This window comes from Athene noctua, chromosome 23 (assembly GCF_965140245.1).
Source record: "Athene noctua chromosome 23, bAthNoc1.hap1.1, whole genome shotgun sequence".
NCBI classification, from domain to species: domain Eukaryota; kingdom Metazoa; phylum Chordata; class Aves; order Strigiformes; family Strigidae; genus Athene; species Athene noctua.
The window spans coordinates 6,206,802-6,233,806 of NC_134059.1; the positions used below are offsets into that span (position 1 = coordinate 6,206,802).

The 27,005-nt window shown below is 54.1% G+C and overlaps 2 protein-coding genes across 24 annotated transcripts in view; both read left to right on the plus strand.

Moving 5' to 3' along the window:
• Positions 1–9,033, plus strand: part of NFASC (neurofascin) — a 96,461-nt gene extending 87,428 nt beyond the window's left edge. For 20 of the 22 annotated variants that reach the window (XM_074925444.1, XM_074925453.1, XM_074925457.1 and 17 more), the window contains one exon: positions 3,493–9,033. In XM_074925444.1, the coding sequence (XP_074781545.1) occupies positions 3,493–3,724 (232 nt within the window). In that variant the 3' untranslated portion in view covers positions 3,725–9,033. The remainder of the gene's footprint in view (positions 1–3,492) is intronic. The other 2 variants (XM_074925464.1, XM_074925465.1) reach the window with 1 other exon arrangement.
• Positions 9,034–12,983: 3,950 nt separating this feature from the next.
• CNTN2 (contactin 2) overlaps positions 12,984–27,005 on the plus strand; it is a 33,307-nt gene continuing 19,285 nt past the window's right edge. Inside the window, exons 1-2 of one of the 2 annotated variants that reach the window (XM_074925412.1) lie at positions 12,984–13,157; positions 25,560–25,680. In XM_074925412.1, the coding sequence (XP_074781513.1) occupies positions 25,626–25,680 (55 nt within the window). In that variant the 5' untranslated portion in view covers positions 12,984–13,157; positions 25,560–25,625. Of the gene's footprint in view, positions 13,158–24,270; positions 24,317–25,559; positions 25,681–27,005 lie in introns of those variants that run through there. The other variant, XM_074925413.1, reaches the window with a different exon arrangement.

The following is a 27,005-nucleotide window of genomic DNA, read 5'->3' on the forward strand; positions in this document are numbered from 1 at the left end:
CTCCTTCTCAGGAACAACAGGTTTCCTTGGAGAAGTAATAGGAGGCTTCCCTCAAGGAGGCAGAAAGGAAGGTGAACCTGAAGGATTGGTATGAAACGCTGTTGGCTGATTAAGATTCAAAACGATTGCAATGTTAGGCTCAAGGAGGGTAGCAATTAGTATTTCAAGCAAGGAGAGGAATTGAGCTGACGTGAGTTCTTCATTGGTTTCCCTCCCCACCTCCACATAGCATGTCTGATATGCTCTCATCATATCTCACGTCCTTAATGCCCTGTGCATGCAACTTTCAAATCTCTGCAGCCTATAATTAAGAGATACTGTCACATCTTTCTGTTCCACTAACAGAATAATGGTTTTCCTGAGCAGAGGCTAAGCTGAGAAGCTTATTTTCAAAGCAGGAGACCATTATCCTTGGACAATGTTCTGTGCCAGTGACTGTGCCTCATTATACCAAATGTTTAAGCTGCATGTGGGGGAGTCAGCTGGAAACCCTGGCCACCGGGAAGGCAAAGTTGAGTGGTTTTAGGTTCTGGGCTCCAGTTCAGATTTAGGAGAGTGCCCTGTGGAACAGGTTACTGCAGGTAGTGCCAGCTCGCCCTGAACGGCCCACCTCAGCAGACACCAAGACAGGAGGACGCAGAGCTGTCCCCTGAGCCTAGCGAGGGGAGGAGAGGGTCGGCGAAGCAGCCTGGGGAGGTGGAGGCTTGTCACTGGAGGACGTGACACTGGTGCGTGACCGTCGCGTGGAAACCCGGCAGAAGGCTGGAGGGGAAACCGAGCGACCTGTTCCCTTGGCCCGTGTCCCTGCTGCATGTTGGTCCCCAGCAGCGGCCGCTGGCTGATGGACTTCAACCCCCAGCCCTGTCTGAACAGCCCCGAGGGCAACAGCCCACCGGCAACAGCCCGCCTCCCACCTGCACCATCCACCGCTGCTCCGTAGCAGCTTTCTCAGGGAAGCCAACAAGGCTCATGCAGCTCTGAACAATTATAACTGGCTCCATTTGGTATAACGAGGCAATTAGCTCCATGAGGAATGCAGACGTTTCTTTTTGGTTTTTAGCACTGCCCCTGTAAATGCGGACCTCATCATATCTCTCTCTGATCAGGCTCTTTCTGCTTCTCTCTGTTTTATTCCCATTCTTTCTTCTCCTTTTCACCTGGTCTATCCACATGGACCATGAAGGTCTCTTGAAAGGTAGGACCACGTGCTGCCAGAAGTCCGGCACACTTAGCTTTTTTTTTTTATTTTCCTTCCTTCTAGCTATTTATTTCTTTAGAGCTGAAACTACACCTTCCCCTCCCTATTCCCATGTACCTGCCTCCACCTAACACATTAAACAAGATCCCTCTAACTGCTGCTGGCATCAGGGGTACCCCCATGTCCAGCGAGCTACATCTTGCTTGGAAATGCTCTGTGGGCTGAGGGCACCCCCAAGCAACAGCCAGGCCCCCCCCAGCCCCAGGCTTGAGCAGCTGAACCCTCCTGGTGTAGCGGGACAGGCCAAGGGTTGGACCTGGGGACGATGCCCTCGGTGCATTCAGCCCCCTGATGCTGGACACCCAGGGGATGGTGGCAAGGGACACGAACAAATAAAAAAAAAAAACAACAAAAAAACCCCAAACCACCAGATCCTAAACAATCTGCCACTCTGTCTCAGTCCTGAAAAGCCTCGTCCTCAATGATTTATGCAACTCAGAATAACATTTCCCAAATGGTTTTCATCTGGGTGCTCTGGTTCTCCAATGTGCCCATCAGCAAACCCCATAGAAACCCATTTTGACAGGGTTATATTGCATCAAGATGCTGATGAGTATCTGCTTCGCCCTCCTAATGCACTAACAGGATAAATAGTACTGGAGAGAGGTAAAACCAGGGGGCAGGTTCGGGAAACACATTGCCGGGGTGTTTGGTGCTGCAACCCCCCCCCCCCCCGTCCCGTTAGGGAAAATCTGGCTCTAGAATCAGCTTTAACTGAACCCCAAACCTTGGGAAAGGATATTGCAAATAAAGGGATCTGGGTTTTGCCACTCTCTACTTGGCATTTACTGGGCTTTCTAACTGGCAGTCCTGCTTGCAGACTGAATTCTCTTCCTCCTCCCTGCAGAAAGAAGCTGCTTTCAAAGCTAACAAGTTAATTTTTTATTGTGATGCCAAGTTAACACAAGACCTCAAATATTGGTTTTGTATTATTGCTTAATTCACAAAGTACTGATATAAGGAAATACGTTAGAAGGCTGCGTGTTGTACTGTGGGACACCAAATTCCTCTCCCACTGGAGAGAGCTGATGCCATTAATTAAATGGCATGAGAGAGATTTAATGCTTTCCCCAGCTGAAGAGAGTTTTGCTCCCTGGCCCAAGCAAAGTGTTTCTCATGCCTTTGCAGGAGACAAACACCTTTGTATGGACATCAACTATCAAGGGCTGCAATCAAAGCCCTTTTACTAATTTTTAAAAAAAGAAATAAAGGAACAGAGTAGAGTTCCATGCTGGGGAGTGAGTCTGGTGAGCCCCAAGCTAAAACAACAACAACGAGACAGGAATGGAGGTGGGAGGACGAATGTTTAAAGGTACATATGTGATACCTTTCAGAAATATTACAGAATTTGCATGCTGGACTTAAGATCAAATATAAACTAAGGACTAGTTGATGTGAAAATTAATTTTTATATAGAACAAACCACTCCCATCCTCCATACAATGTTATCTGTATTTATAAGATACCAGCCCTTGCCCTCCAGAGAGAAAACAGCTTTTCCCTGTTTTTTTTGTTAAAAGGGTTGTTTGTTTGGTTTTTTTTTCCTGTGGGTCAGACTATTTATTTTTCAGTGACCTGGCTTAATCTTTCTAGAAAAAAAAAAAAAAAAAAAAAGAGAAAAGGATAAAGAATTGAGCAAACAAGCTTAGATGCTCAGAAATAAGCTTGGAAGGGTAAATTCCCATGAGTTTTGGAAGCTGCACAGAACTTGGCATCCTACACATGCCCCCTCGCAGTGCTTTGAGAGTGCTCCCCATTGCATGTAGCTAAACAGCAGAGTGTGTTTTTTGCAAGAAAATCTGGAAACAAAACCTCACTAAACCAGGTTACACCAAGGTTGGCTAAAAAGCCAAGAGAAAGAAAGGATATAAGCAATGACAAGGAAAGGATATTTATAACGTACATCCAGTTGGACTGATCTAAGCATCGTATGTAATACAGGTTAAAAAAATAATAATAATGGCTTTCTAAAAAGAAAAGTATGAAGGTTGGGCCTGCAGAAATACCAACCACAGCACCCAACTGAGCAGGCAGCTGTGGGCCTCCCCCACGGGGGGTGTCTCCCCACCTTCACATAGTTGTCAGACACACCGTGTCAAACAACCAACCCACGTTTGTGGTCTCTGGTCAGTATATTTGCACACTGGATTTATTTTTGAATATCCAGACCTTGGGTAAAGGTTGTAAGGCCCATTCTCAACCCTTACTGTGTCTGTCTGTCTTCTGCTACCCAGCGATGAAGACAACAAACCCCTGCCAAACAGCCAGACCTCCTTGGACGGCACGATAAAGCAGCAGGAGAGTGACGATAGCCTGGTGGACTATGGAGAGGGGGGAGAAGGGCAGTTTAACGAGGACGGCTCCTTTATCGGCCAGTACACGGTGAAGAAAGACAAAGAGGAGACCGAAGGCAACGAGAGCTCGGAAGCCACCTCCCCAGTCAATGCTATCTACTCACTGGCATAGCGCAACGCACTGAAACCACAAACAGCCTGAGGTGTTTGTAGTGGATGGGGGTTAAACAACAACCGCCGCCGCCACTACCTCCAACAGAAGTGTGTGAATGAAACCAACCAACAACGACAAAACAAAAAAGAAAAAAAAAAAAAAGAAAAAAAAAAGAAAAAAAATCCAAGCAAACAGGCAGACCAGGTGGCTGCCGATGCCATCTTATCCTTAGCAAACAAGCGAATGGCAAGGACTCCCGGGGCGCCGATGGGTTGTAGCTGTAGCTGAAATCTGGGCTGAGCCAGAGGGGCTGGAGGAGGAGTGGGGTGCTCCAGCTGCACCCCAGCTTCGGGGCTGGCCCCAGCACCCAGAGCCAGCCCGGCCAGGCAATGGGCTTGGCTGCCCAGGCTCCCCGAGGCCCTTTTTGTTCTTTTGGGAGGGAGTTAAAAATTCTTCTTTTTAATCTTTACAGGAAGGTTCCAGTTAAGAGGGGAACAGGGGGGAAAAGACACAAAAAAAGAAGTTTGGGGAGGGAAGAGGGGTGAGCGGGGCCTGGGCAGAGCAGCATAAATGCACACAAGGAGGAAAGTGGTGGATCTTTGGGTAACGACCCCACGGCACTGTGTTATGAGATGCTCATCCTCACAGCAGCACCTTGCCCACAGCCTCCCCCCCCCAGACTAGTCAGCGCCACAAGCTCCTTCCCGAGAGATCAAGCAGCACCTATGCAGGGAAGAGCAGGTCCCCACCGCTTCCCCTGGCACCATAACTCGCATCAGTGCTGAGGCTCCACGGTCCATCCCCTCTGCAAAGGCCATAGGGAGGTCACCCCCCCCCCGTGGGGCTCCGGAGCATCCTCAGAGGAGCAGGAGTTGCAGAAGAGCTTGTGGGATTTGTGGAAGGACAGTCAGGTGCCGCTCGCCCTCCGAGCCCAGGATAACAGCACGGCTTGCCTGGGGAGCTGCAGGCAAATCATTTTGGTTTAGTCTTTGCTTTGTAAGAATTTGGGGGGGAAACTCCCCCCAGACCATGCCTGCTTTCTTTTAAAGGCAACTCCATAAGTCTTATGTAGCAAAGAGGGAGCGGAAACAGGATCGGTATTAACATAGGATGAGGGGACCAGATATCACTTATTTAAAAAACACAACCAACCAACTCCAAGCCACCCGATCCAGATGAGAAGCCCCATGGGGGTCGGGTAGAGGACCCCCTGCTCTCGCCTTGCACCGCAGCTCCCGGTCAGCAGCTTGAACGGTTCAGGGACACGCGTCCCTCAGGAGACAGGGCGGAGGGCACGTGGTGGGAGCGCAGGACCCGAGGTCCCCACCTTCCCGAGGCACTGGGGATGAACCGGATCAACAGTGTTTTCCACTAAATCCCCCTCCTTGTTTCTGACAGCGGCCTTCCCTCCCCCCTCCATCAATCAGCCTGAGCGAGACCTTTCCACAAGCGAGCGCCTGCACCGCAGGACTCCCCTCCGCTGTCTTATTTACATATCAAGACAACATGCAATTTAATTTAACCCGTTAACACACTGTAACAAAGCGTCTCGGATAGGAGTGCTCCTTCACATGCCTTACACAGCTTCGAACTTCCCGTGAAGTTTAATAAACTGACACTACTCCCCCACCGCTTACGCGCCCCTAACGCGATGGTCTTCGATCCGCCAGACCAGTAGGAGTAGGACGCCTGGGCAGCTCTCCCAGCTGAGACAGCATGGATCACTGTAGAAGGTAGAGTTTTATAATAGACCGTACTTAGCGGCCAACGCCATGTGTATTCTCCCACTTCCTGCACTTTTGAAACCAAAGGTACCTTCGCTGAGAGAGATTGGATTGCTTCAGACCGTTTTTCACAGACGGCAAACGACGTTAGGATGGATTTTTCTTGCATTTCTTTTTCTAAAGGAGGAGGTTTTTGTTCAGCATAATGGATTAAATGCAATAGGATTAATGCAATTATTCTTTTAGCTTTCAAGCTGGTTTGCTATGAAGACATACTGCTAACAAGAATACGTCTACTAATATGGATTGTCGAGATGGGCTTTGCCACATTCTTTAAGCTGCTAATGGCACAACTATCCCGCGCTTCGGGGAAGAGCCCGGACCTGGTCAGCACCTACTGCTGGATCACCCAGAGGGAACAGGAGAGAACTGGATGCAAACCAAACAGCAAAGGGGCTACATGCACCATATGAGCCAAGGAGGGTTTAGGCTGGTGTTAACAGGCAGAGCCCCCTCCTAGAGTTGGGGGAGCTCCTGCTACCCCAGGCAGCACAGGAATGTTCCCCCCTCCACTGCCCCAGAGCCCATTTGCCAGGGTCCTCCATCTGTGACATCTTACCGAGTAGGAGCCACACACCTTGCTCTGTTACCATCAGTGTAAACGCTTTCGTGCAACAAACCTACTCTACTGCTGCCACTCGCCAGCGATCCGGTTTAAGGAGAGCATCTCCCAGCGCGTTCCCAGGACACACGTTCAGTTTTTAAGCAAAAACAGGAGGCCAAATGTAACGCGGCCCTTGGTCACAGGGATAATCACTTCGCAAGCCTACGGCTGTCCTTACAACGTTGAGTTTGTGTAACTTCTTGCCCAAGCACTGGTGGAAGTGAGGAGAGAGAGAAACTACAGCCTTTGCTGTGGAAAAGCCTCTGCTGCTGGAGCTGGGCATCTTCATTCACACCCAGCACGCCAGACCCTCGCTGCTTTGTGGACCAACTGTTAAAAGGGAACACAAGCCCCTTGGCTACCACGCAGCACCTCCAAATCTCAAGAAAGTTGGTCAGGCATTACTGGAAGCAGGGCGGTCTGTGTCATGTATCTGTATTACGTGCCATTTATATTAAAGCCTGTATTTCTGTCCTGTCATTAACCACCATTTTCCTGAGAAAACCTCTTAGCATCCATCCGGAAACAGAGAAGAGTTTCACCCTGTAGCTTTGCAGCACGTGCCCTGTGGCGTGCCTCGGCAAGCAGGGAGAGAAGGAGCTGGACTCAGCCCAGCCAGTCCTGTCCTTGCCCAAAGTCTTGCAAAAAAACCCCATTTAAAGTCCTACCACCAGGTTACTTTAAGCAGCCAGAAAAGGAAGGAGATGTCTGCGGAGGGCCCAGAGGACAAACAGCTCAGTCTAAGTTACTTGTAGCCTTGTATTAGCTTGCTATAAAAACTGCTCCAAAATTATAAGGTATAGTAAAAATTTCAACGTTTCTTTGAAACTTCCCCTAGAATTTTTGAGCTCAAAGAAAATTTTAAGTCAAAACACATACAGTGCTTAACATTTTTCACTCCCTTTAATAAAGGTGCAGTAGATGATTGCACGTGCAGTTACAGCGTCGCAGGGAGCAAAGCCCTCGCTTGCTGCGACCACCAAAAACACCCCAAAATGCATCTGCCCCCCCGAAACAGCCAGGCTGCACCCCCAGGGGCATCGTGGCCACGCTTCTGCCGAGCACATGTCCTTTGAGCAGCAGGAGGTGGATGCAGACCCCGCGCGAGGGCCGGTGGTGCTGACGGGTCGTGCCCGCCCATCTCTGCCTGTTTGGGTGGGCGCTGTGCTGGTGGTTGTGTCCGCCTGTCCCCAGCATCACCCTGCAGGACCTGCTTTGTGTCTCTACCCCCGGCTGTCCCTCTCCAGAGGGGACAGGCCAGTCACCTCATCTCCTGCTACCTACAGCATAACCCCCTGGATTCGCAGAGATGCCCGGGGGGAACCTGTATCAGCCACCGGTGGCTCGAAGGGCAGGACCCTCCTAAGGGGCTGGTCTCCGTCACAGGGGTGACCATCCTGCTCTGGAGCAGGGCACGCTTTCACCTTTTCTTTTCCAGAAGATACATCTTCATAAAGGGTTTAAAGTAGGGGCCAACACTTAACAAATAGAGGAAAAAAAAAAAGGAGCTAGACCAAAAAAAAAAAAATAATCAAGCGCTCTTAGAAGCTGAAGAAAAAGCACTTTGGGTCCAACTCCCAACTTACAAATTTGAGCCTGTTTTCTAAAATGGTCCGAGGCAAAACTTCATCCATCTTCTGGAGACGGATCCAGACTCTGGCAGCTGCACCAAGCGCAGGGACACAGCCCGGCACCCCCGAGCAGCCCTCGGCTATTTGGAGCCCTGCACGTGTCCAACAGCTGATAAGAAACCCCAGGAGCGTGAGTGTGGGATGAGAGGACAGTTGCTGCGTTTACGTGATCTCGAGGCTGTGGCAAGACACAGAAAACCAGTGGGGGGGAAAAAAAAAAAAAAATCACCACTTTTTGGTACGAGTCCTGCAATCCTGCTCACAGCACCCCCAGCTGTCCTGCCTGGCCACCAGACCACGACGTCCCCACCGCACAGCCCCTGCCAGCGTTGACTTCTCGGAGCCGACAGCCCCCTCTGACCCGAGAGATCCACCCGTCACCCGAGGAGCCGCAGGTCCTGCCGCCCTCACGCCGGGGGAGCAGGAGGGGGGCGAGGGCAGAGCCGTGCCCCTCACCCTGCCTTACCTGGCTCGCAGCGCCCGCTCCATCCGTGCCACTGGCCATCCTGGCAAGTCCCGACGCCTCTCCTCGGTGCGCAGGTCCCAGCAGAGCCGCGAGTTCAACCTGCAACGTCCGTCGTACCAGGCTTAATCGTGTACTAGCAGCAAACGATTTCAGTTAAGCAATAAACAAACCTTGTAAAAATAAATTTAAAAAAAAAAAAAAGACCACGTTCTATTTCTTGCACTAAGACCTGTTTTATTAACGAGAATAACAACGCTTTTCTGGTCCTAACAAAACAACCCACCGCATCAGTAGGTCCCCCTCGCCCAGCAGCTCCTGTCTCTCCACGTCCTTCACAAGTGGGCATCGGGCTTTGGATGTCAAACGCAGCCTAAACCCCACGTCAAACCCACAGACCAGACTCCTTCCTTTGCAGTACAGAGTTTTAAATGTTCGTTCCTCCTGCTCATATCAGAAAGGAAGTATTGGAGTGTTTTGTTTTTCTTTAATTTGTAAATATATCACCATCCATCCATCCTCTCTGTAAAACCTCCTGGTTGTTCTAAAGTATTCTATGTATTTATTTGCCTTTTTTTAAAGCAAAAAAAAAACCCAACCCAACACCTTTGCGTTAACCACTTGTTCCAATGAGAAATGTATAGCTGAAGCTGTAACATTAACAGTTTACAGTGAGAAGATTTATGGACTACAGAAAAAAATGTTTAATATAAGGACTTATAAACCGACTGCATGAGAGATGAAAGAAGGCCAAAATACTCAGATATCATTTTTTTGAATCACTGTAAAAAGAAAAGACTGGATTTTTTTGTATAGAGAACACTAAACATATAATAAAACATTGTTCAAAACTCATGCTAAGCCTGCAATTAATTTCCATCACCTTTCCAAAGGTAAAAGCCAGCGCTCACCCACAGCCGGCACCGGGCAAGCACTTGCCAAACACGTGGCCCTTCACACCTGGCCAAGCTGTGCTGGTCCCCAACATCCCCCAGCTCCAGGGCCCACCCCCAGGAGGGGAGGCTGCTCTACGGGATGTTCCCCCCAAACCATCCGCAGGGGAAACGTCGCCCAGCCCCATCACCGCTGCGGAGAGGAAGCGCGTCCGCCCAGCGGGTCGGTGCCCAAGTGGTTTAAAAACCTCCAGGTCTCTTTTGCTACCCTGGTAGACCTCTGTTAGTCCTTGGTTTATCCAGGCAAAGCAGCACAAGCCCTGAGCCAAGACCGGCCGTGATAAAACATCAGGGATTTGTTTTCAGAAGGGTCTCCCAACAGCCAGGTGCAGAGCTCAGCACCGCGCCGAGATGCGAAAGCAGCAGCCGGGGTGGCAGGATGGGAGCAAACCCCCCCAGTTTGTCTTCTCACGACCATCCTGCGGGCTCAGGGCTGGTTCCCAAAGCCCGTGCAAGCTCAGTCCAGCAGTTCTGCATTTCTGCTGCTGCAACATGGCATGAGAGGCTCACCCAAAGGGTCTGGGGAGCGGCAGGTCTTCGCTCCCGTCACACCCGGGATGACCTGGCACAGGCAGGGCAGTTCTCCCCACTTGTGTTTTTACGGCCCCCCCCGTCCTGTGCTCTGACATCTCCCTCCCACAGCCAGGAGATCTGCTCAGCTGTATTAAACAGCAGGAAACACTTGGTGCATTAAAATCTGGTAGAGGCTGAAATATGGGAGCAGCTCGAAGCACCAGAACAAACCCATCAGAAGTGTCCTGGGTGAACGGGGTGAGGGCGGCTGCAGAGGTGGGGAGCCCAGGAGCTGAGCTGGCAGCACCACGCAGGGCATCCGACGCAGGGAGGACAGCCCGTCCTCCAAGAGGATTTCAACCCGTGCCCTGTCTGATTGTCTGTCTGCCAGGTGAGTGCTGTGAAATCCGGAGAGTTTCGATTCTTTCCTAACTGTCAACAAAGCTTTAAATAATTACACGTGGCTGCCAGCCCACAGGAAGCATTAGGGGAACCACTCAAAGGGCAGCAATACCTGCTCCAGATGACCTCGGAAGGAGCACATGGCTCCTCGCAGAGCCCCTGCTCACTGTCCCGGAGGCCAGCGAGGCCTCGGTGCAGGCAGCGCTATCTTTTTCAGGTGGGGAAACTGAGGCAGAAAGGAGCAAGGGCTGCCCAGCTACCTGGACGTACTCATGATGCTGGTTTGGGACATTTGAGACACGCTGTGCTGGCAAACAGCAGCTCTGCATCCCTGCCAGCACTGGCTGCAGCACAAACACCCTTAGAGCAGAAGCACATGCGGTGAGATGGAGACAGAAGCCCCCCCGCCGTGGCCCAGCAAACACAGGGGAGCACCAGGGTTTAACCCGAGTCCCCCCCTCCTGAGCCAGCACATCCTGGCAGAGGAGTGGTGAGCGATGCCTCCCTCAGGGGCCAATCCTGCACTCCCCAGCCCTTCCTGCCCCCAAGGCTCTGAAGTGCTCTTAGCAGAGGCTCCCTGGTGCAAAGCCTTGACGAGAATGGGCTGAAGGAAGGGGGAAAAACAGCAGAACCTCTTTGGCTAATGAAGATGTAATTGCTGCAGCCCTCACTAATAGGATGGAAGTATTAGTGATTCCTACTCAGTGTTGTGGCTGGAGGTTTATCTGCCCCCTTCCCAACTCGAACAGCAGTGAGGAAAAAAAAACAAACAAAAAACAACAAACAGCACCTTTTGCCCAGTGTAGGAGACCTCCCCAGTACAGACTGGGGCGATGGTGGCACCAGCCACCCTCAGTCCCTGCCCCAAGGAAGGATGTAGAAGGAATTGTGCTGTGCTTGGTCCTTGATGCAGAAATTCAAGCTAGCTGGAAGCCAGGGACCCCTGAACACCTCGGGGCCACCATTTCCCTCTGCCCACTGCCACGGGAACCAGTGGGGCCCACGGTCTCAGCCTCGCCACGGGCCACACAGGCAGCTGCTGCCATCATTCCCGTAGGACACACGGCGCTTTCGTCATCCAGGAGCGGGCGACAACGGGCCCGTCCTCATCCTTGCGATCGATACGGGGGAGACACACACGCATTAGCACTCGTCCCTTTTTACAGCACGATAACAACACCCATATCTTCCCTGACCTCTGCCCGCCCAGTGGGGCGGCAGGACTGGATCGATGCCGACAGACTGCCTCCCGTCCCCCTCCTCCTCCTCCTCCGAGGCAGCTCCAGCCTGTTGCCCATTACCATCGCTAAGAGCCAGCCACTGTCGGCACTGGGAGCAGCCCAGGGAGCCCTCACAGAGCTGCTTCCTCCCCCAGCTGCTATCACTGTGATCTCAGCACGTGTGGGCACAAGGACAAACACCCAAGAGGTCACCAATGTCCTTGTCACCCGCAGAGGGGCCCTCGGGGAGCTGCAGGGTCACAGGGCAGGTCCCACTCCCTGCACTGGGGACAGGACTCGTCACCTCTCCCAGCTTTCCCTCTGTGTGATCCCTCCATTAGTCCTTTGCTGGGGTCAGGATCCAATCCTGATCTTCCCTTCTGTCCAGCAAAAGCAGACAAGGTCTGTGAGAAGGGCTGTGGCCGGTTTCTGCCAGTCTCACCCCAAAATGGCAGCGGGGAGCAGAGAACGGGGCAAGCTGGGCAAGGGGAAGGGAGACGGGACCAGCAACATGCTCCCCTCCATCACATTGCTGGAGGAGCCTGGACCAGTGGAGCTTTGCCAATCAATAGAGATACTAATGCCTTAATTACTCCTCTGTAATTGCGGGCCATTAACCTGTGGACAGCCCCAGCGCCCATTGATCTCCTCACATCATTAACAGGTCTGGGCTGGAAGGGATGGAGAGCGCAGGGTGGTCTCTGCTGAGCTCCCGAATCCTTCGCTTCCCACCTCGCTGCGTGCAGTCGGGCAGCGACCTGCCCACGGACAAACCCCCACCCCACGGGGGTCCTCTGCTCGCTCAGCCACACTGGGATCAGCAGCACCTCCTTCCCCCAAACCTCAGCGCCTGCGGGGTACGACGGAGGAAGTCCTGGAGCATCCCTGGCACATCTCATAGCATCGCTCCACCCGGACAGACCTTTCCCCCCACAGCCAGAAAACAGCAAAGATCTTGTGGCTGCAGATATTCACGGGGAAGGACTCTGTGTGCAGCCTCGGGGGGGGGCACAGCTGCTGTTTGCAGGGTGTTGTCAACATGGGCAAGCCCAGCCCTAAGCCCCTTGGACCACAGCAACAGCCAAAGGTGGCTCCAGCACATCCAAAAACCCAAAGCTGAGCCCGGCTGCCACCCCCAGCACCACGCAGAGCCCCCCCTTGGACACACACCACTAACCCCGCTGTGAGGAAGCCTCGTCCTCCCCGGCGCAGCGTGGGTCGGGTACCACCTTGATGTAGCTTCAAATTTTCCTATAAAACAATCCTCCCAGCACACATACGCCTGGTTCTGTGTGTGTACATCCCAATACACATATATTTAGGCACGGGGGTGTGCGTATGTACAGAAACACGCACACACTGCACGGAGCCCAGCTGGGGCTAATCTCTTTCCTGCTTCCACCCCGCAGATATGAGCTCGGACCCCCCACCCCGGCTCCCCCGGCTCCCCCAGCTCCCCCCCCGGGCCTACACCTGCTCCGGCCCCAGGGACGGGGCGAGCCGGCGGCGATCGGTGCAGACGAGGGGTTTGTGCTGGTGGGAGCAGCAGCCAGGGATGCTGAGGAAAGGCATGAATTATGCATGATGCTGCAAGTCGCTCTGCCTCCCTGACTGGTCCTTGGACTGTGGCAAGTGAGGTAAAGGCAAAGGGAAAAAAAAAATACCCTCTCCAGGGACCAGCGTGGTGGTTGGCAGCGAGCGAGGGAGCGCGCACGCAAGGAGGGAGGAGAGGGAGGAGCACATCCTAATGCAGAGATGCTGCAGTGGCTTCGGGCACACACATCCACACTCGGGCAGGCACCAGCCAAGCGCTGCCTCGCAGCCGAGCCCCCGGCACCGGCGGGGCCCCCAGCTCATGCACAGCCACCCACCCCACCCCAGGTAAGTCCCTTCTCCCTCCTTCCTCCATCCGAGATGGGAAGAAAGAGGCTCCGGGTTTCAGGGCATCGTTCCCCAGCAGAGCCAACTTGCAGGCGCGCTGGGCTCTGCTCCGGCGAGAGGGAACCTGCCAGATCCCGCTCGCCTCCGGCGGGCACGGGGGAGGCAAGAGCAAGGGGTGGGCTTGGGCATTCCTCGGTGGGCGATGGCTTTGCGGGCGATGCCTGCGCTGGAGAGGAGCCGGGGGTGGAGTTGGGAGGAATGGGGGGGCTGTGGCTGTGTCACTTGTGGCAGGGGCCGAGCGGCCGAGGTCGACAGGGCTGTCAGCAAAATCTCTCTTACGGAATGAGTCTGGGGATATTTGTTGTGGTTGTTAATGATGCCGTTCTGCTTTTCCTGGGGTGTTCTGGCTGGGGGCACTTTGAGAGCTCACTCCCGCGGGGTCAGGCGTCTCCAATGTGGTGCCAGGGAGGGCTGGGGGGGCTCACACAGCTTTTGCTGCACAGAACTACTTCAGCATGGGCTGGCAGAGCCCAGAGCAGCCCGAGAGACCCGGGTTTCCTCCGCAGGGAGGCTGAGGAAGACCCTGGAGTCCCAAGTCCCCTCCTTACACACACCCCACGAGGGCAGATCCCACGCGAGGGGCAGGAGATGGGGCCACTCGAGGTGTACGGGGGTGTTCCTGGGTCTGAGGCTGGTCGGGGGTTTGCAGCGTGTGGGGGAGCTCATGGCAGTGGGGAGCCAGAGGGGCTCAGCGTGAAGTCACGGACTTGCCCACCCCAGGCCCACACGGCGGGCAGGGCACAGCTCGGCTCCTTCCCACGCGCCGCGGGACGGATGCTCGGCCGGGGAAGCAGCCGGGGTTTGCTTTGCAGGGCTCCAGTCCCACATCTTAAAACCTCCCGAGCTCCCTCCTCCCTTTGCATCTCCCCCACTGACTCCCCCAGGCTTGCACCACTCCCACGAGCCCCAGCATTAATTTTCTGGCCGGACTGGGGGGTATTCACGAGAGATTGTCATCTCTCTGACAAAACACTAGTTGCTTGGAGGATGGGAGGCAGCAGCAACCCCAGCCCAAGTCTTTAGCCAGACCCCAAGAACAGCTCTTGCTCCTCCCAGGCCACCTCCAGCCATGTCCACCACATGGCCTGAGGGCACAAAACCAAAGCACAGGCTCTTGCACCAGATTTAGGAGCAGGTTTGCACCCACAGATGAACCTCTCAGGGTGATATATTTGGTACTGAGCACACCCAACGGCAACCCCAGCTGTTCCAAAAGCCGTTTGCGTTACTAATACAGGAAAGCAGCAGGTCCCAAACTTTCTGGAAATCACTGCACTTTCCAGGGGTAGATTAGAATCACCCAAGACTAAATAACACAGAAGACAAGAGTGTCACGTCAAGCCCAGCTGCACGCTCTCCCTGGAGCACGAGTAGACCGAGACAAAGGGATGCTAATGCTCTTCTCCATCACCCGATCAATTACTATCAAACAGAGCAACCACGACTTTTGTCACTCAAAATATCCGCAGAGAATTTAATGGCCTGTGCTATTATTTTCTCTGCAAATTTACCACAAGCAAATCATAAAAGGCTGAAAACCCAACCACGTCCTTCGGGAGGTATTTCCCACACACGCTCCAGAGGGTCTGGCCCACGGAGCTGGGAGCCCACGTGGAGACTGAGCTCACGTGCGTTAAAGTACAGCCCAGCTGTCCAACCACCCCACGTGCTTTGCGTGTGCCCAAAGTCCAAATTACCCACAAAAATCATTGACCCCAACAAGAGGCAGACACCTCCCTGGGTTTCTGAGTGCCTCCTCCCTTCAGCATCCCCCAGCAGGCCCCAAGCTCCCCCTCAGCACTTTGTCTACTTGCAGTGACCACGCCACCACCCCAGTCTTTGAGGTTTTTTTTTCCTTGGGGGTGCCGGGCACAAAGCAAACCCACACAGTCACCTGGAACACGTCACATCCCAAGGAGCCTCCCAACAGCACCCCAGCCCAGACGCGCAGGGCTCCCTGCCCAGCAGAGCCCCAGGGCTGGCTCCCAGCACCAGGCTCACCCACGCTGGCCAGCCCAAGGCACTTCTACTCAAATCAGAGGTGGGTTTTGTTCCATTTTGTAGGGAATTGGCTTCACACAGCATGGCCTGTACTTACCCTGCACACCCGGAGGCACATCTCTCTCCTTCCTAAATCAGCGTCAGGCATTATCAGCCCTGCTTCCCAGGGATGAGGAATCACAGGAAGATTTTGGGATGGGCTGATAGCAACCCTGAAAGCCCTGGGCTCTACAGCAGTGAGATGGCACCACACCCCACACCCCCCCCCCCCCCTTTCACACCAGGTTATCTTGAAGCGTTGCCATATAAACAAATACACCACGCAGGAAACCCCAGCATCGACCGTGGGCTTTCAGAGATGTTAAAGCACAGATACACAGAAAGAGGTAAGAGACGCTTCCTTAGAGTCAAAAAAAAAAACCAGACGAAAGGGAAAAAGTATTATTAAAATCTACTGTGATTGGCTGCATCAGGCTCTCCCTAGACACTATCTGTCTTTCCCCAACACTAAACATCTCTGGGTGCTTGTGGAGCTGTAGAGAAGATCTTGGCAGATTCAGAATCAAAATCCGCTCTCAAGCCAGACAAAAGCTGCTTCCTTGAACCCAAACTGTTTTCTTCTCCGAGACAAACGCTCTCGGTCCCATTGCCACAACACCCCTGTAGAGTCCAGGATCTTACCAGAGGGACGTTTAACACAACCACAAGAGAGATGTCCCAAGACTTCAGGGAGCAGGAGAGCTATTCCCACCCACAGCCAGTTGTAAAAATACTGAACCCAGCCCCCAACAGCAGCCTAGATCCTAAATTATTACATGTATTATTTATCGTACAACCTGTAGAGCTGTCAGTCCTGCACCAGAGCGCCATAAAACAGGGAGCCTACGCTGGAGAAAGGCAGAGGGATATATGGTTCTTGCCGGTTCTTGCTTGTTTTTTATGAAGAAGAGATCAGCTTGTCACTATTTGGAGACTTAAGGTGGTTTTTAGTATTCAGAGACAGGCGAGAAGGTCAGACGCAGGGATGATGCCTCCCAAGGAGCAAAATAAACAGGACACCATTACAGAGGGTCCTCTAACCTTCTCCGAGGAGGGAGAGGATTTTAGCACCACATCACCAAGCTCCCCTCTGCCTGGGGATGCTGCACCCCCCCAGCACAAGCTCCTGGCAACGCAGCAGGGCCAAGGCGAGGGCTGAGGAGCTCTGCCATACACAGACATCCCCCCCCACCACCACACTGGGAAGGTTCTTGCTTTGGGCACGACTCTACCCAGCCACACAAACAGCACAGCCAGCACCAGCGCTGCTGTGACACGCTGGGAGGTGTTAGGGCTTCCCCACAGACGGCATCACCTGCCCGGGGCTGCGTTCGCCAGGTTTCCCCGAGTTCTGCACTTGGGTTTTTTTTTTTTCTTGCTACAGCCTCTCCCCAGGACTGGCTCCTGCCAAGTGATTTACCAGGCAGCAGAGGGGAGGGAGCCAGGCTCTGTCGCAGGTAGGGAGCTATTTATACCGCTGCCACATCAAAGAGTTGCTGCTGCTGACGCCACGGTAGCACTAATGGCAGAAAGTGGGTGGGTTTGCGAGGCTGTGGATGTCCCGGGGTTTAGGCAGAGCTCCCCACGGCCGAGCTGTGCGTGCTCGATGCGTGGTGCTGCGCTGTAAGAGGAAAGGAAAACCCGCAGCGTGGAGCTTTATTTTGGAGTTTTATTTCGGGGGGATGATAGCAGCCTGCGCAGCCAGACCGCGACTCCCTCCCCGTCCCTTTTGCCAGCATTCTGCCCGACATCCAGCCTGTCTCAGCATCCCCTCCCGGGCACCCCAGATTAATAACCTGCATTTCCTAGGCAAAGAGGCTCGAGATCGTGCTCCGCTATGCTCAGAGAGGGGTTTGCAACACATTAATTTTGCAGGGGAGTGTCTGTAAGAAGGGCCCCAGATTTGGAACTTTAGCAACCGCAATCAGGGCATTAATGAGGATTTCAGGCAGACATCATCTCTCGAACACCCATGTGCTAAACTGGAGTCACTTGTGGCCTTGTTTTCAAAGACTTTAAGCATCTTTCCAGCTGCTATCGACTTGGGCTATCGATTGAGACACAAGTCTTCAGGGAGAGCTTAGGAGCTGCATGCTGGCAGCCTTGGTCAAACGCCACGCTCGTGCCCAGCCTGTGAGGCAGCTCATGGGGAAATCCCCTCCCCGGCAAAGCTCCCTCCGTCCCCTCTGCCCCCCGGGTCCAGACCCTGTGGGAAGGTCTCATGGCTGTTTCTGTTGGACTCCTTTGCTTTCTAACACTCCCCTAACATCCTCAGGGCTGAGATGCTGCTGCAGCCGCTCTGGCAGCGCTGCCCATGGACACCAGGGTCTTGCCCAGAGGTGGCACGAGCCTGGTCTGGCTGCAGGGAAAACTCCAGGTCCCACCAAACACTTCAGCTCTAAAACTCAGGGGATTTACCAAGGGTTTATCGCAGCAGAGCTGAGGATCACGCAGCTCAGGCTGTATCCCTACCACTCCAAGGCACTAAGGTGACTGCAGCCAGAGATGGAATCTGGCCAGTTCAGAAAAATAAATTAAAAAAAAAAAAAAAATCAAGCACACTAACTGCAAAGCTCAGATCTAAACTTCAAACTGCCCAATGCAACAGAAAAAGCAGTAAAGGCCCACTCGTAACATCACCTGTTTTATTACAATTAGATTTTACCACTACAGAAACTCCAGACCCAAAGCCATCCCGCCCCAGTGCTGTGCACACCCCCAGCCCGTGTCTCCGGACCGACCGCAGAGCCCGGCTTTGTCTCCTGCACAAAGAGACGCTGAGCTGGGCACAAGCAGGGGGCTGGAGGGGCTTTGCCTGTCTGGGGAGGGGAGGGAGGGACTGGACTTGCTGGCTGGGGGCTGAACCAAAAGAAAACTCCCACTGAGACCCTCTTACAATGAGGTGCCGTGACCCGCGATGTCCATGAATGCACCAACCAATTATTAGGAAAAAGCACTTAAAAGACACAGAGAAAACAGAGAGCGCTTGAAGACCGTGCCTTAATACAGCTGTCCTGCTGGGAGCACATCAGAGCCTGCCTGCTCCTTGCGCCAGGGCCAGGAGGACTAGACAGGCCTATTTTGTCCCTAAGCGAAGCTTAACCTCCCCCTGCCCGTGGCAGGAGTTGCTCTCGGGCATCAGGACCGTCTCATCCGCCACACGCTTGTCCCCATAACACCCCGTATAATCCACTCGGAGAAGCTCAGCCCGAGAGCAGCAGCTCTTCTCCCAGTGCTTTGCTCAAACATGGGTCCATCTAACAACAACAACAAAAGAAGTGATGCAAAAGGCACGAGTGTGGCAGCCTCGGTCCTCTCCCGGCAGCACAGGGCTCTCCCCAGTCACGCCAGCGATGCGTTTGCTGAAGCAGAGTTTCCTCAGGTCCCACGGGAAGGGCTTCCCTCCCCTTGCAGAGATTTTTCTCTCATTTTTCTCCAGGTTGTTGGATAATCGTGGCTGCCCCCTCTCACTCCACCCCCCTACACCGCTCTGAGCCGCTCCCCTCCCTTCACCCACCCCAGGGGGAAAGAGCAGGAGCCACTGATCAGATATTGATCCTTATCAAGCCACTTCTGTTACAATTAATCAATGATTGATAAGATGCAGCAACATAGTCAAGGGATTGGTGCAGGGGGAGAGCACCCGTCCCAGCATGTCCCCTCCCCAGCTAGTCTCACAGCCCTGGGAAAGGGATGCTCAGAGCCTTTCCCTCCCCACCCCGGGGCAGGCAGCGCACATCCTCCCGCACCCAAAGGCGCTGGGGGTATTAAATACACCCAGCAGCGCTGGGGTCACTCCTGAGCACTCACTCCGTGGTACCCCGTGCCCACGGGTCCGTGCGCGGGCACACGTGCCAGCCAGACAATTCACCCCTGCACAGCCACGGGTGGTTTGGGCACCATCGTACACACAAGGCTCTGCCCCTCCATCCATTCACACACACCAAACCCTACAGCCTGCTGCACTCTCCAAAAAAAATTAATTAGGGCCCACACACCCACCTCTGGACCCAACCCTACGGGGAGCAGGAATGGTAATGCTCGGGATGCTCCGTGTCAAAGGGAGAAGCTCTTAGTTTCCATGGATATGGCGATTCAGGATTGCTCCAGATGTAGATGGGTTTGCAGCGCGCTGCGAGGAGCCTGCAGCCCTCCTGCACTGAGCCCAGCCAACAGAGAGCAACAGGACCAGAGCCAGATCCAACCCAAACGAAAACCCACCCCAAATAAAATCCCACCCGAGTTTTGGAGGTGCCTCAGCAAACACAACAAACTTTTCTTCTAGCAGCCAGCAAAGCAGGTTTGTGTGATGCACGATCCCTGGATTGCTGTTTTGCTGCTTGACTTCATCTCTAAGAGTATAATTTATCTCAGCCAAGAGCTCCCAGAAGCAGGCAGCATGCTGGAGGCTCTTGCCAGCAAAGGGACAGGGACACTGAGGCCACGCTGGGGATTAAAACCAGAGCGCAGGCAGGCCAGGGCACCGCAGGCTGGCAGCACTCACCAAGCTCGGACACAGCAGCACAAACCAGTCAGGGCTACAGACGACACCGAGAACCAAAGAACCCAGTGCCAGCCCCCAGCAGCACCAGCCCCCAGGGAGCTCAGGCCACCCTCCCCAGCCATGCTGAGGGGTGAACCCCCGCACCCACCCCCTCCTGACAGGGTCCTGCCCTGCTGCAGCCCCCCACCCCACTGCTCTGGGGACTTGAGGGGCCCCAAATTAAACCTTTGCATCTTCTCACCCCTCTTACCTCTCTCCACCACACTCCCTGGTCTCCACACTGAGCTAGGAGCGTAGAGCCCAGTTTATAATTACCCTAACGAGGGCTGGTTGTAATTGCTCACACCTGGGGCACAGGGCCAGGGTAGAGGCCCCAGCTCTGGGTGCTCCGATTCAGCCTGGCCTGTGCAAGCCCCTTGCTTGGTGGCCCTGTTGCCATCCCAGGGCTCAGACCCTCTGCCGCGGGCCATCTCCCTTGTCCCTGAGCTGGGCTGTTGGACATCCCAGCCACTGCTCCGCACCTCCCCTGCCTGCCTGGCCCAGGTGCACAAGCAGCAGCAAGGGCAGACAGACAGACAGACAGATGGACTGAAATCACCTGCTTTAACTCACCCCTCCTGGGGTGAGCTCCCTGCCCGCAGGTGCCCCCTCGCCCAGCCCCGCAGCGAAGCCCTCCCGCGGGCAGGACGTGCCCAGCGTGTCCCCTGCGTCGTGCCCCCACGCCTGGGCCCATCGGGCAGTAACAAACGCATCCGGACAGCAGAGCCCCGGCCGCGGGTGGCATCGCTGTGGCCCAGCAGGGAGCTGCTGGCAGGGAAGGAGCCCAGGCTGTGAGCACCATCTGCTCCCAGCGCTTCGGGCTGGAGGCTCCCAGCCTCCCCCACCAGCCTCAGCTCCTCCTGTGCAGGCACAGCCGGGGGGGCGGGGAGAACTCTCCCCCTCCAAGTACCCCCTTCTGTCGCCTCCCTCCATCCCACTGCCCAGCTCCTCAGGGCGATGTTGGGGTGCAGACAGAGATCCCGGGCAGGTGAACGAGCCCATCGCGCAGACCCTGCAGTGGCGACAGCAGCCACCCCGTGGGCTCTGCTCCGAGTGGGGCTGACGGGGCAGGATGGGGACAGCAGGGTGGAGCTGGTGCTGCTCCTCTCCCTCAGCCTGCACAGCAGAGGAGAAGGGCTTTGCCTTCAAAAGCTGTGCAGGGGCAGAGCCTTTGGGACCTTTCTAACATGCCAAGAATGATCTAAACCCACCCAGGCAGGAGAGAGGGCACACAGGACCCCCCCAGCTACTGCTAGAAGTGTTTCTGGGGCACATCTCATCTCTGCCACAGTTGGGGCAGGTACCAAAGCCAGCAGGCAGGGCCCACGGCATCCCTCTACATCAGGGTCACGCACTGGGGAGCAGGGTTCCCCCAGTAACTGCTGGCAGGGTTTTGTCTCCGTTATGGGAGGACTGATGAGCTCAGGGAGGGCTGAGCTCCACCGCAGGGCTCTGAACCCCTCTGAGGGTGCTTTGGCCAGTTCTCATTTGCACCTTGGAGACTTCACTGCTTAGGAGGGGTTTTGGGTGGTCCCAAGATTTCTGCTGCAGGTCCTGGGTCCACCAACAGATCTGAAGCCAAAGAAGCTCAGGAAAGGCTGAACCCAGAGTTTGTATCCAGATCAGCCTCTCCTGAGCACAGGCAGTTTTACAAGAGGACAGACATTACAATAAAACCATTTGCAACTCACTGAGACATTCTGTTCTGGGAATGGACAAAATGTACCTCAACTGGAACAGGTTTTGCAAGCCGAAATCCAGCAAAGATCAGAAGCATGCCCTTCCCAGCCTCAGCAACGATCCCTAATAAAAGGGACACTCACAGCACAGGACCAACTCCTGCGTCACCCACCCTCAGGATCAAACCTTCCCCGGGGAACGCTGCAGCAGAAGGAGCTGCCCCACTTACACACAAATGCTCATCTCATCACTTAACCACAGGAGATTGAATTACACTCATTTACCCCAGTAACAGACGCCACTGGGCCCGTGCAGGACATGTCATCTCCTGTTAGAGCCCATCTCCTACCAAAATCCATTTCTGTCCGCCCCCCCCATGCCCAGCGTCCTGCTGGAGTCGCCTCCTCTGAGGGATGCTGCTCCACAGCCGGGACTGGAGCTGCGGGTACTGGACCCGGCAGCATCTCCTCTCCCAGAGGAGGCCTCAAAATCTCCCCGTAGCCCTTTAACTCTGCCTCCACAGTAAGGGATCGCTCCCAACTCCCAGGGGCTCCAGAGGAAAGGGCTAATGCACATGTTTTTGAGTGTGCCCATGCCTCCCTTGCTACTGGAAATATTAATGACAGCATCCATTAGTGGGGATGACAGATCCCCTTTCAGTACAACAGAAGGTTCTCGAGTGACTGTCAAAATACCCTATGAAGAGGGGAAAGAACAGGTCCCCACGGGCCCTCTTCTAATTACGGATGGAGAGCAGGTCTAAATATCAGGTGCAAAGCGCACACCCATGCTCTGAAGTGGAAAGTCGGATGCAGGATCCGCAGCTCGGGGTTGGGGTCGTGGCTTTAAGATGCCCCTGGGGTCCTCGTGCAGCCCCAGGTGTGATCTCAGAGCATCAGGCCCACAAGCACAATTTGATCACTGCACTCGGGCAATAAGACAATCGAGAACACGCAAAACAGTATCTGAGAGGATTATTTCATCCAGTCTCTAATTGCGAACAAATACAGCGTCAGCACTTGTAGAAAATACTGTTACTCTCCTACGTGCTCATTTGATGTGGACTGTACCTGGAGCTCTCCCTGGCTATCACATTCCTAATTTTTTACAAAGGAGTTAAAGCTCGGGCTGGGCTGAGGCTGGATTTAGAAGAGCAAAACAGGAGCATCTCCCTGTGCCCCCTTGGCAAGAGCTTCCCCAAGCCCCACCTCAGCCTGCAGAGCTGCGGCCTCGCACATCTCACCTTTGGAAAAAACCCTGAGTGTTTCTGGAGCAAATACACGTCTGTGTGCGTGAGGGGGATGCTGGAGAAATGGAGGGATGGACACAAGGAAGCGAGAAGAGAAAATGATGCGAATGTTAGGGATCAGAGCAGATGGGGAGGTCGTGGGGGGAAAGAGGGAAGCTGCAAGAGCCAGAGCCAGCAGCAGAACCGGGGATCAAAGCCGTAGTTTACATCATAAATAATGAATCAACAACTAATTAAATAGTTCAAATCAGCTTAATTTTTACAAGACACCAGCTTTTCTCGGCCGCAGGGAAGGGGGCTGACGGGGGACACTAGAAGTATTCCTGCAGAAGGGCATCGCAGCTCACCCTCCTGAGCAGACCGTGGCTCAGCCCTGGGGACCGCTGCTTGTTTAGGCGAAAGCACCCAGGAGAGGCAGGATGCAATCTGCTCTCACTCAAATGCAGCATCTCTATTTCATACAGCAGCAAGTGTGAAGTGCTGATAAAACCAGAACGGCGGCCGAGGGGCAGGAGCAGCCCGGAGGAGCCTCCAGGAGGGAGAACGCCCAACACGGCGCTCCCCGACCTCCTCACGCTGCCTGCTCCTTATTAAAAATAACAAAAATCCAACTTTCCCACACTCTTCCCTATTTGTTTTAGAAGCGAGAGGAAAATGAATAGAAGGGAGCAAAGCTGCAGCCAGGCAGCACCTTCGCAGGCAGCTCCCGGGGCACAGTCAGAGGACTCAGCCTCAGGGAACGGGGCTGGCAGCGACAGAGCAAGACTCTAATTTGCTGTCGTGGGGTGTAGGCACAGCTTCGATGCTCGCTGCCTTCCGCAAACCTTGGGTGTTGCAACACGCCGGTGAAGAAACCAAACTGCAAAGACTTGGAAAAGTCAATTTATTAGTTAGTGCAGCGCTGGCATCGCTGGCAAACCCACACCACAGCGCTGCCTGCAAAACAGATCGAGCTAAAAGCTGGTCCTTGTCCCAAAGTGCTTACGACGGGAGCACAAGACACATGAGAGAGAAGCAGGCAGAGGGTGAAGGCAGGGGAACAATGAGGCAGTGTTAGCTGAAAGGCCGTGGGTTCAGGACACCGTTTGGGGCATGATTCTCGTTGACATCAAGTGATTTCATGTGACTGACTCACTTCAGGGCTGCTGGAACAAACTGCGTGGAGCAGCTTTCATGGAAATGCATCTCACGCTCTTCTCCACTTTGTCCCCAAATCCCCTGGCTGGAACACTGCTCGGCCCTCTCCTTCTATTTCTTTACGGCCGGGTCCCTCCTTCCCCGCCACACTGTATAATTAAGCACCAGCCTTACTTAGGGGCCTGTCATAAAAAATATTAAACCAGGGCATGAGGGCGGGCAGGCTGGGCTCACCTCTCCGCGCTGCACCGGGAGGCTGGGATCCAGCCCTCTGACCCAAGCAAGATGAAAACTGAGCAGGATTTGGGACGGAGTCTCCTCCCTTTCAAGTGTTGGCAGCAAAATCTTCCCTTTTGGGTGAGAACACAGAGGCCAGGTGGTTTTTCCACCCAGCCAGAGTCCCCCGAGGTAGGACGTGAAGCAAACACTGGACTATCACTGTTTGCTCAGGTGCGTTTCAAGGGCTGTTAATAATGAGCGGGGAGCTGGATTTTATTTTTTTTTTTAAAGCAGCACTGGACGTGGGGCTGCATCCCATGGGATGGAAAGCTAATCCCTGCTTGGGGGAGCTTAGGAGCAAGCACTGCCTGCTTGGGCAGACAGATGGGCAGGGAGAGGAGTGGAAGCGGCACCAGCTGGAGCAGGGGGATAAGCAGAACTCGCGGCCCACGAGCAGCCCGGCTCTTGGCAGCGCCGCCAGCAGCCGCTCACCGGGGTGTGTGTCTGGGAGGGCACCGGGGAACACGAGGCTCCACCGGGCTGCAGGGCTCCTCCATGCGGTATTTCAAAAGGCTTTGTTAACAAAGAGCGGGAAAAAAACCCCAAAAAACCAGCCCAACATGCCCGGTGGAGTTACAAGGAGAGAGGTGCGTGTGCTGAAGCTGGTCCGGCGGTGGGTTTAGCCAGGAGAGTGCAGGGACCAGGCTCTGCACAAACTGTGTTTTGTTGAGAGTTTTTTCTTTTTGAGAGATCTTGGAAGACAGGAGTCTGCAGAGGAGACTGGAAATCACTGCTCCACCTACTAATGTGTCTCGCGGCATTGGGAAATGCTTTGGCTCTCCGTTATCTCTTGATTAACTATTCAAAGGCATTAAATTCAAAAGAAAAGCAGGAAATGACCCAGCCTTGTGCAACCACTTTGTGCCACTCGCTTTCCACGCTGCCCTGCAAGCGGGAGCTCACCGCACGGATGCTCAAGCTGGGGTGCTGGGCATGGTGATGAGCTGGGTCCCCCCAACCTCTCCAGAACGAGAGACTCTGGGCTGGCACAGCACCCAAAAGCAGTCACTCCCTGCCTGAAGAGTTTCAATTAAAGAAGCATTTTTCACAAAATTACAAGAAAGTATTACTATTTCCTCCTCCTCCCCCTACTAATATCATGGTGTGCTTCTGGTTTTGGGTTTTTTTTTAATATAAAATACTAGGAAGGAAGCATTATTTTTGGAGGTGGGAGGAAGAGCGGCAGATAGTTAAGGGAGGAGGAGCAACAATTTCCCAACCAGATCTGTCATGTCAGATAGAAAAAGAGCTCCTTCAAACCCCTGTGTGTTCGTCTCCGAGCAGCTGGATGTTTGCCCCCAAGTGACTCTCACCCCGGGCCCGTGGCCAGCGGGGACACGCAGCTGGGTGCCGGCCCCTCGACCAGAGCAGAGAAACGCTGCAGATAACCCCCCTCTCTCCGTGTCTCTCGCAGGGCTGCTGTCCCCACTCACCCGTAGAGGCTCAGCCGCGGAGGCCGTAACCCGGCCGGGGGCGCAGGATGGGAAGCGCCGCTGGATTTGTCCGCACATCCCTGGCTGTCGTCACTGTTCTGGGTAAGAGCCTCTCGTCTTTCCAGCCCGAGGTTTCCCTGGGAGAGCCCAGAGGGGCTGATGGAGGTGCCAAGGACACGGCCCGGGATGCAGCTCTCTGCTGAACCCAGTTGTCCCGGGTGCTTTGTGCAGCCAGGGGAGGTGTCCATGCTACGGCCAGCTTCCCTCTGTAACACTCAAGAAAAACCCCGGGAGGGGTTGACACACGAGTTTCCCCTTTTCTAAATTCAAACTGAGGTGAAATGCAGGAGGTGCAGATCCTCAGGCAAAGCCCTGGCAGGGCCAGTGCCCCTCTGCAGCCCAGGCTTGTCCTGGCCTCAGTGCAAGGAGGAATTTCCTCCTGCCAGCAGGACTCACTCAAGGCGAAGCCACTTTGCCTCCTGGTTTTTCTAGGGAAGCCTTTTTTTGGCCGTACCCTGACTGCAAATATTCCCCCGTTCATCGGGGACCGTTTTTGGATCTTAGGGAGTCTCAGGCTGCACTCTGAAGGTCCCTTTTCAGCAGGGAGACATTTCATTTCAGACAACTGAGAATTAGATAATGTCTTCAAGCTAATACATCATCCCAGGCAGAGACTGCTCGCCTGTCCTTATAAATATCTAATTACCTTTTAATGTTCTCTGGATCCCCGAGGAGGCAGTGGGAGGGGTGGCTGCCCTAGATTGGGAGGCAATTAGCCTGTTTGGAAATTGGTCTGACCCAAATCTGGTAGAGGCAGCAAGATGGAGTTGGACTCTCCCATTAACCAGCTGAGTTCATGCAACTTTCTCCCTGTCCAAGCCAAGCCCACAAAAAAATGACTCACTGTAAAGCCTGTGAGGTGATTTTCTCTTAACCTTTGGCTGATGATGCAATGGGTCTCAGGAGGCAGCTGGGACAGAGAGAAATCCTCACTGGGAACAGGAGCAAGGGACAAAATGATGCCAGCTAGAGATAAGGCTCAAGGAAACACTCCGGGGGGGTGAAAGCCCAAAGTCTCCAGGTCTGGGCTGTTGGCTCCAGCCCTGGGAAACCGGGTGGGCAGTGTCACCCCTCCCGAACAGATGATTTCCCAGCAACATGTAAAAGTTTAAAGCTCATGAAGCGCACAGAGACGACTCTAATGAAGAAGGCTGTCAGAAAAGTCTAAAAGTCTCTCTCGCCTTTCTTCATTCAGTAAAGGCCATGGAAAATCCTGAAACCTAAGGCTAGCCAAAGCCCTGTCCCTTTGTTCCTCAGAAAGCTTCTCGTTAAAAATAACCCTCTGTTCCTCAGAGAGCTGCTCTTCAAAAAGAACCACTTTGATTTGTGCATGTGTGTGTGTGTGTGTGTGTTCAGATTTCCTATAA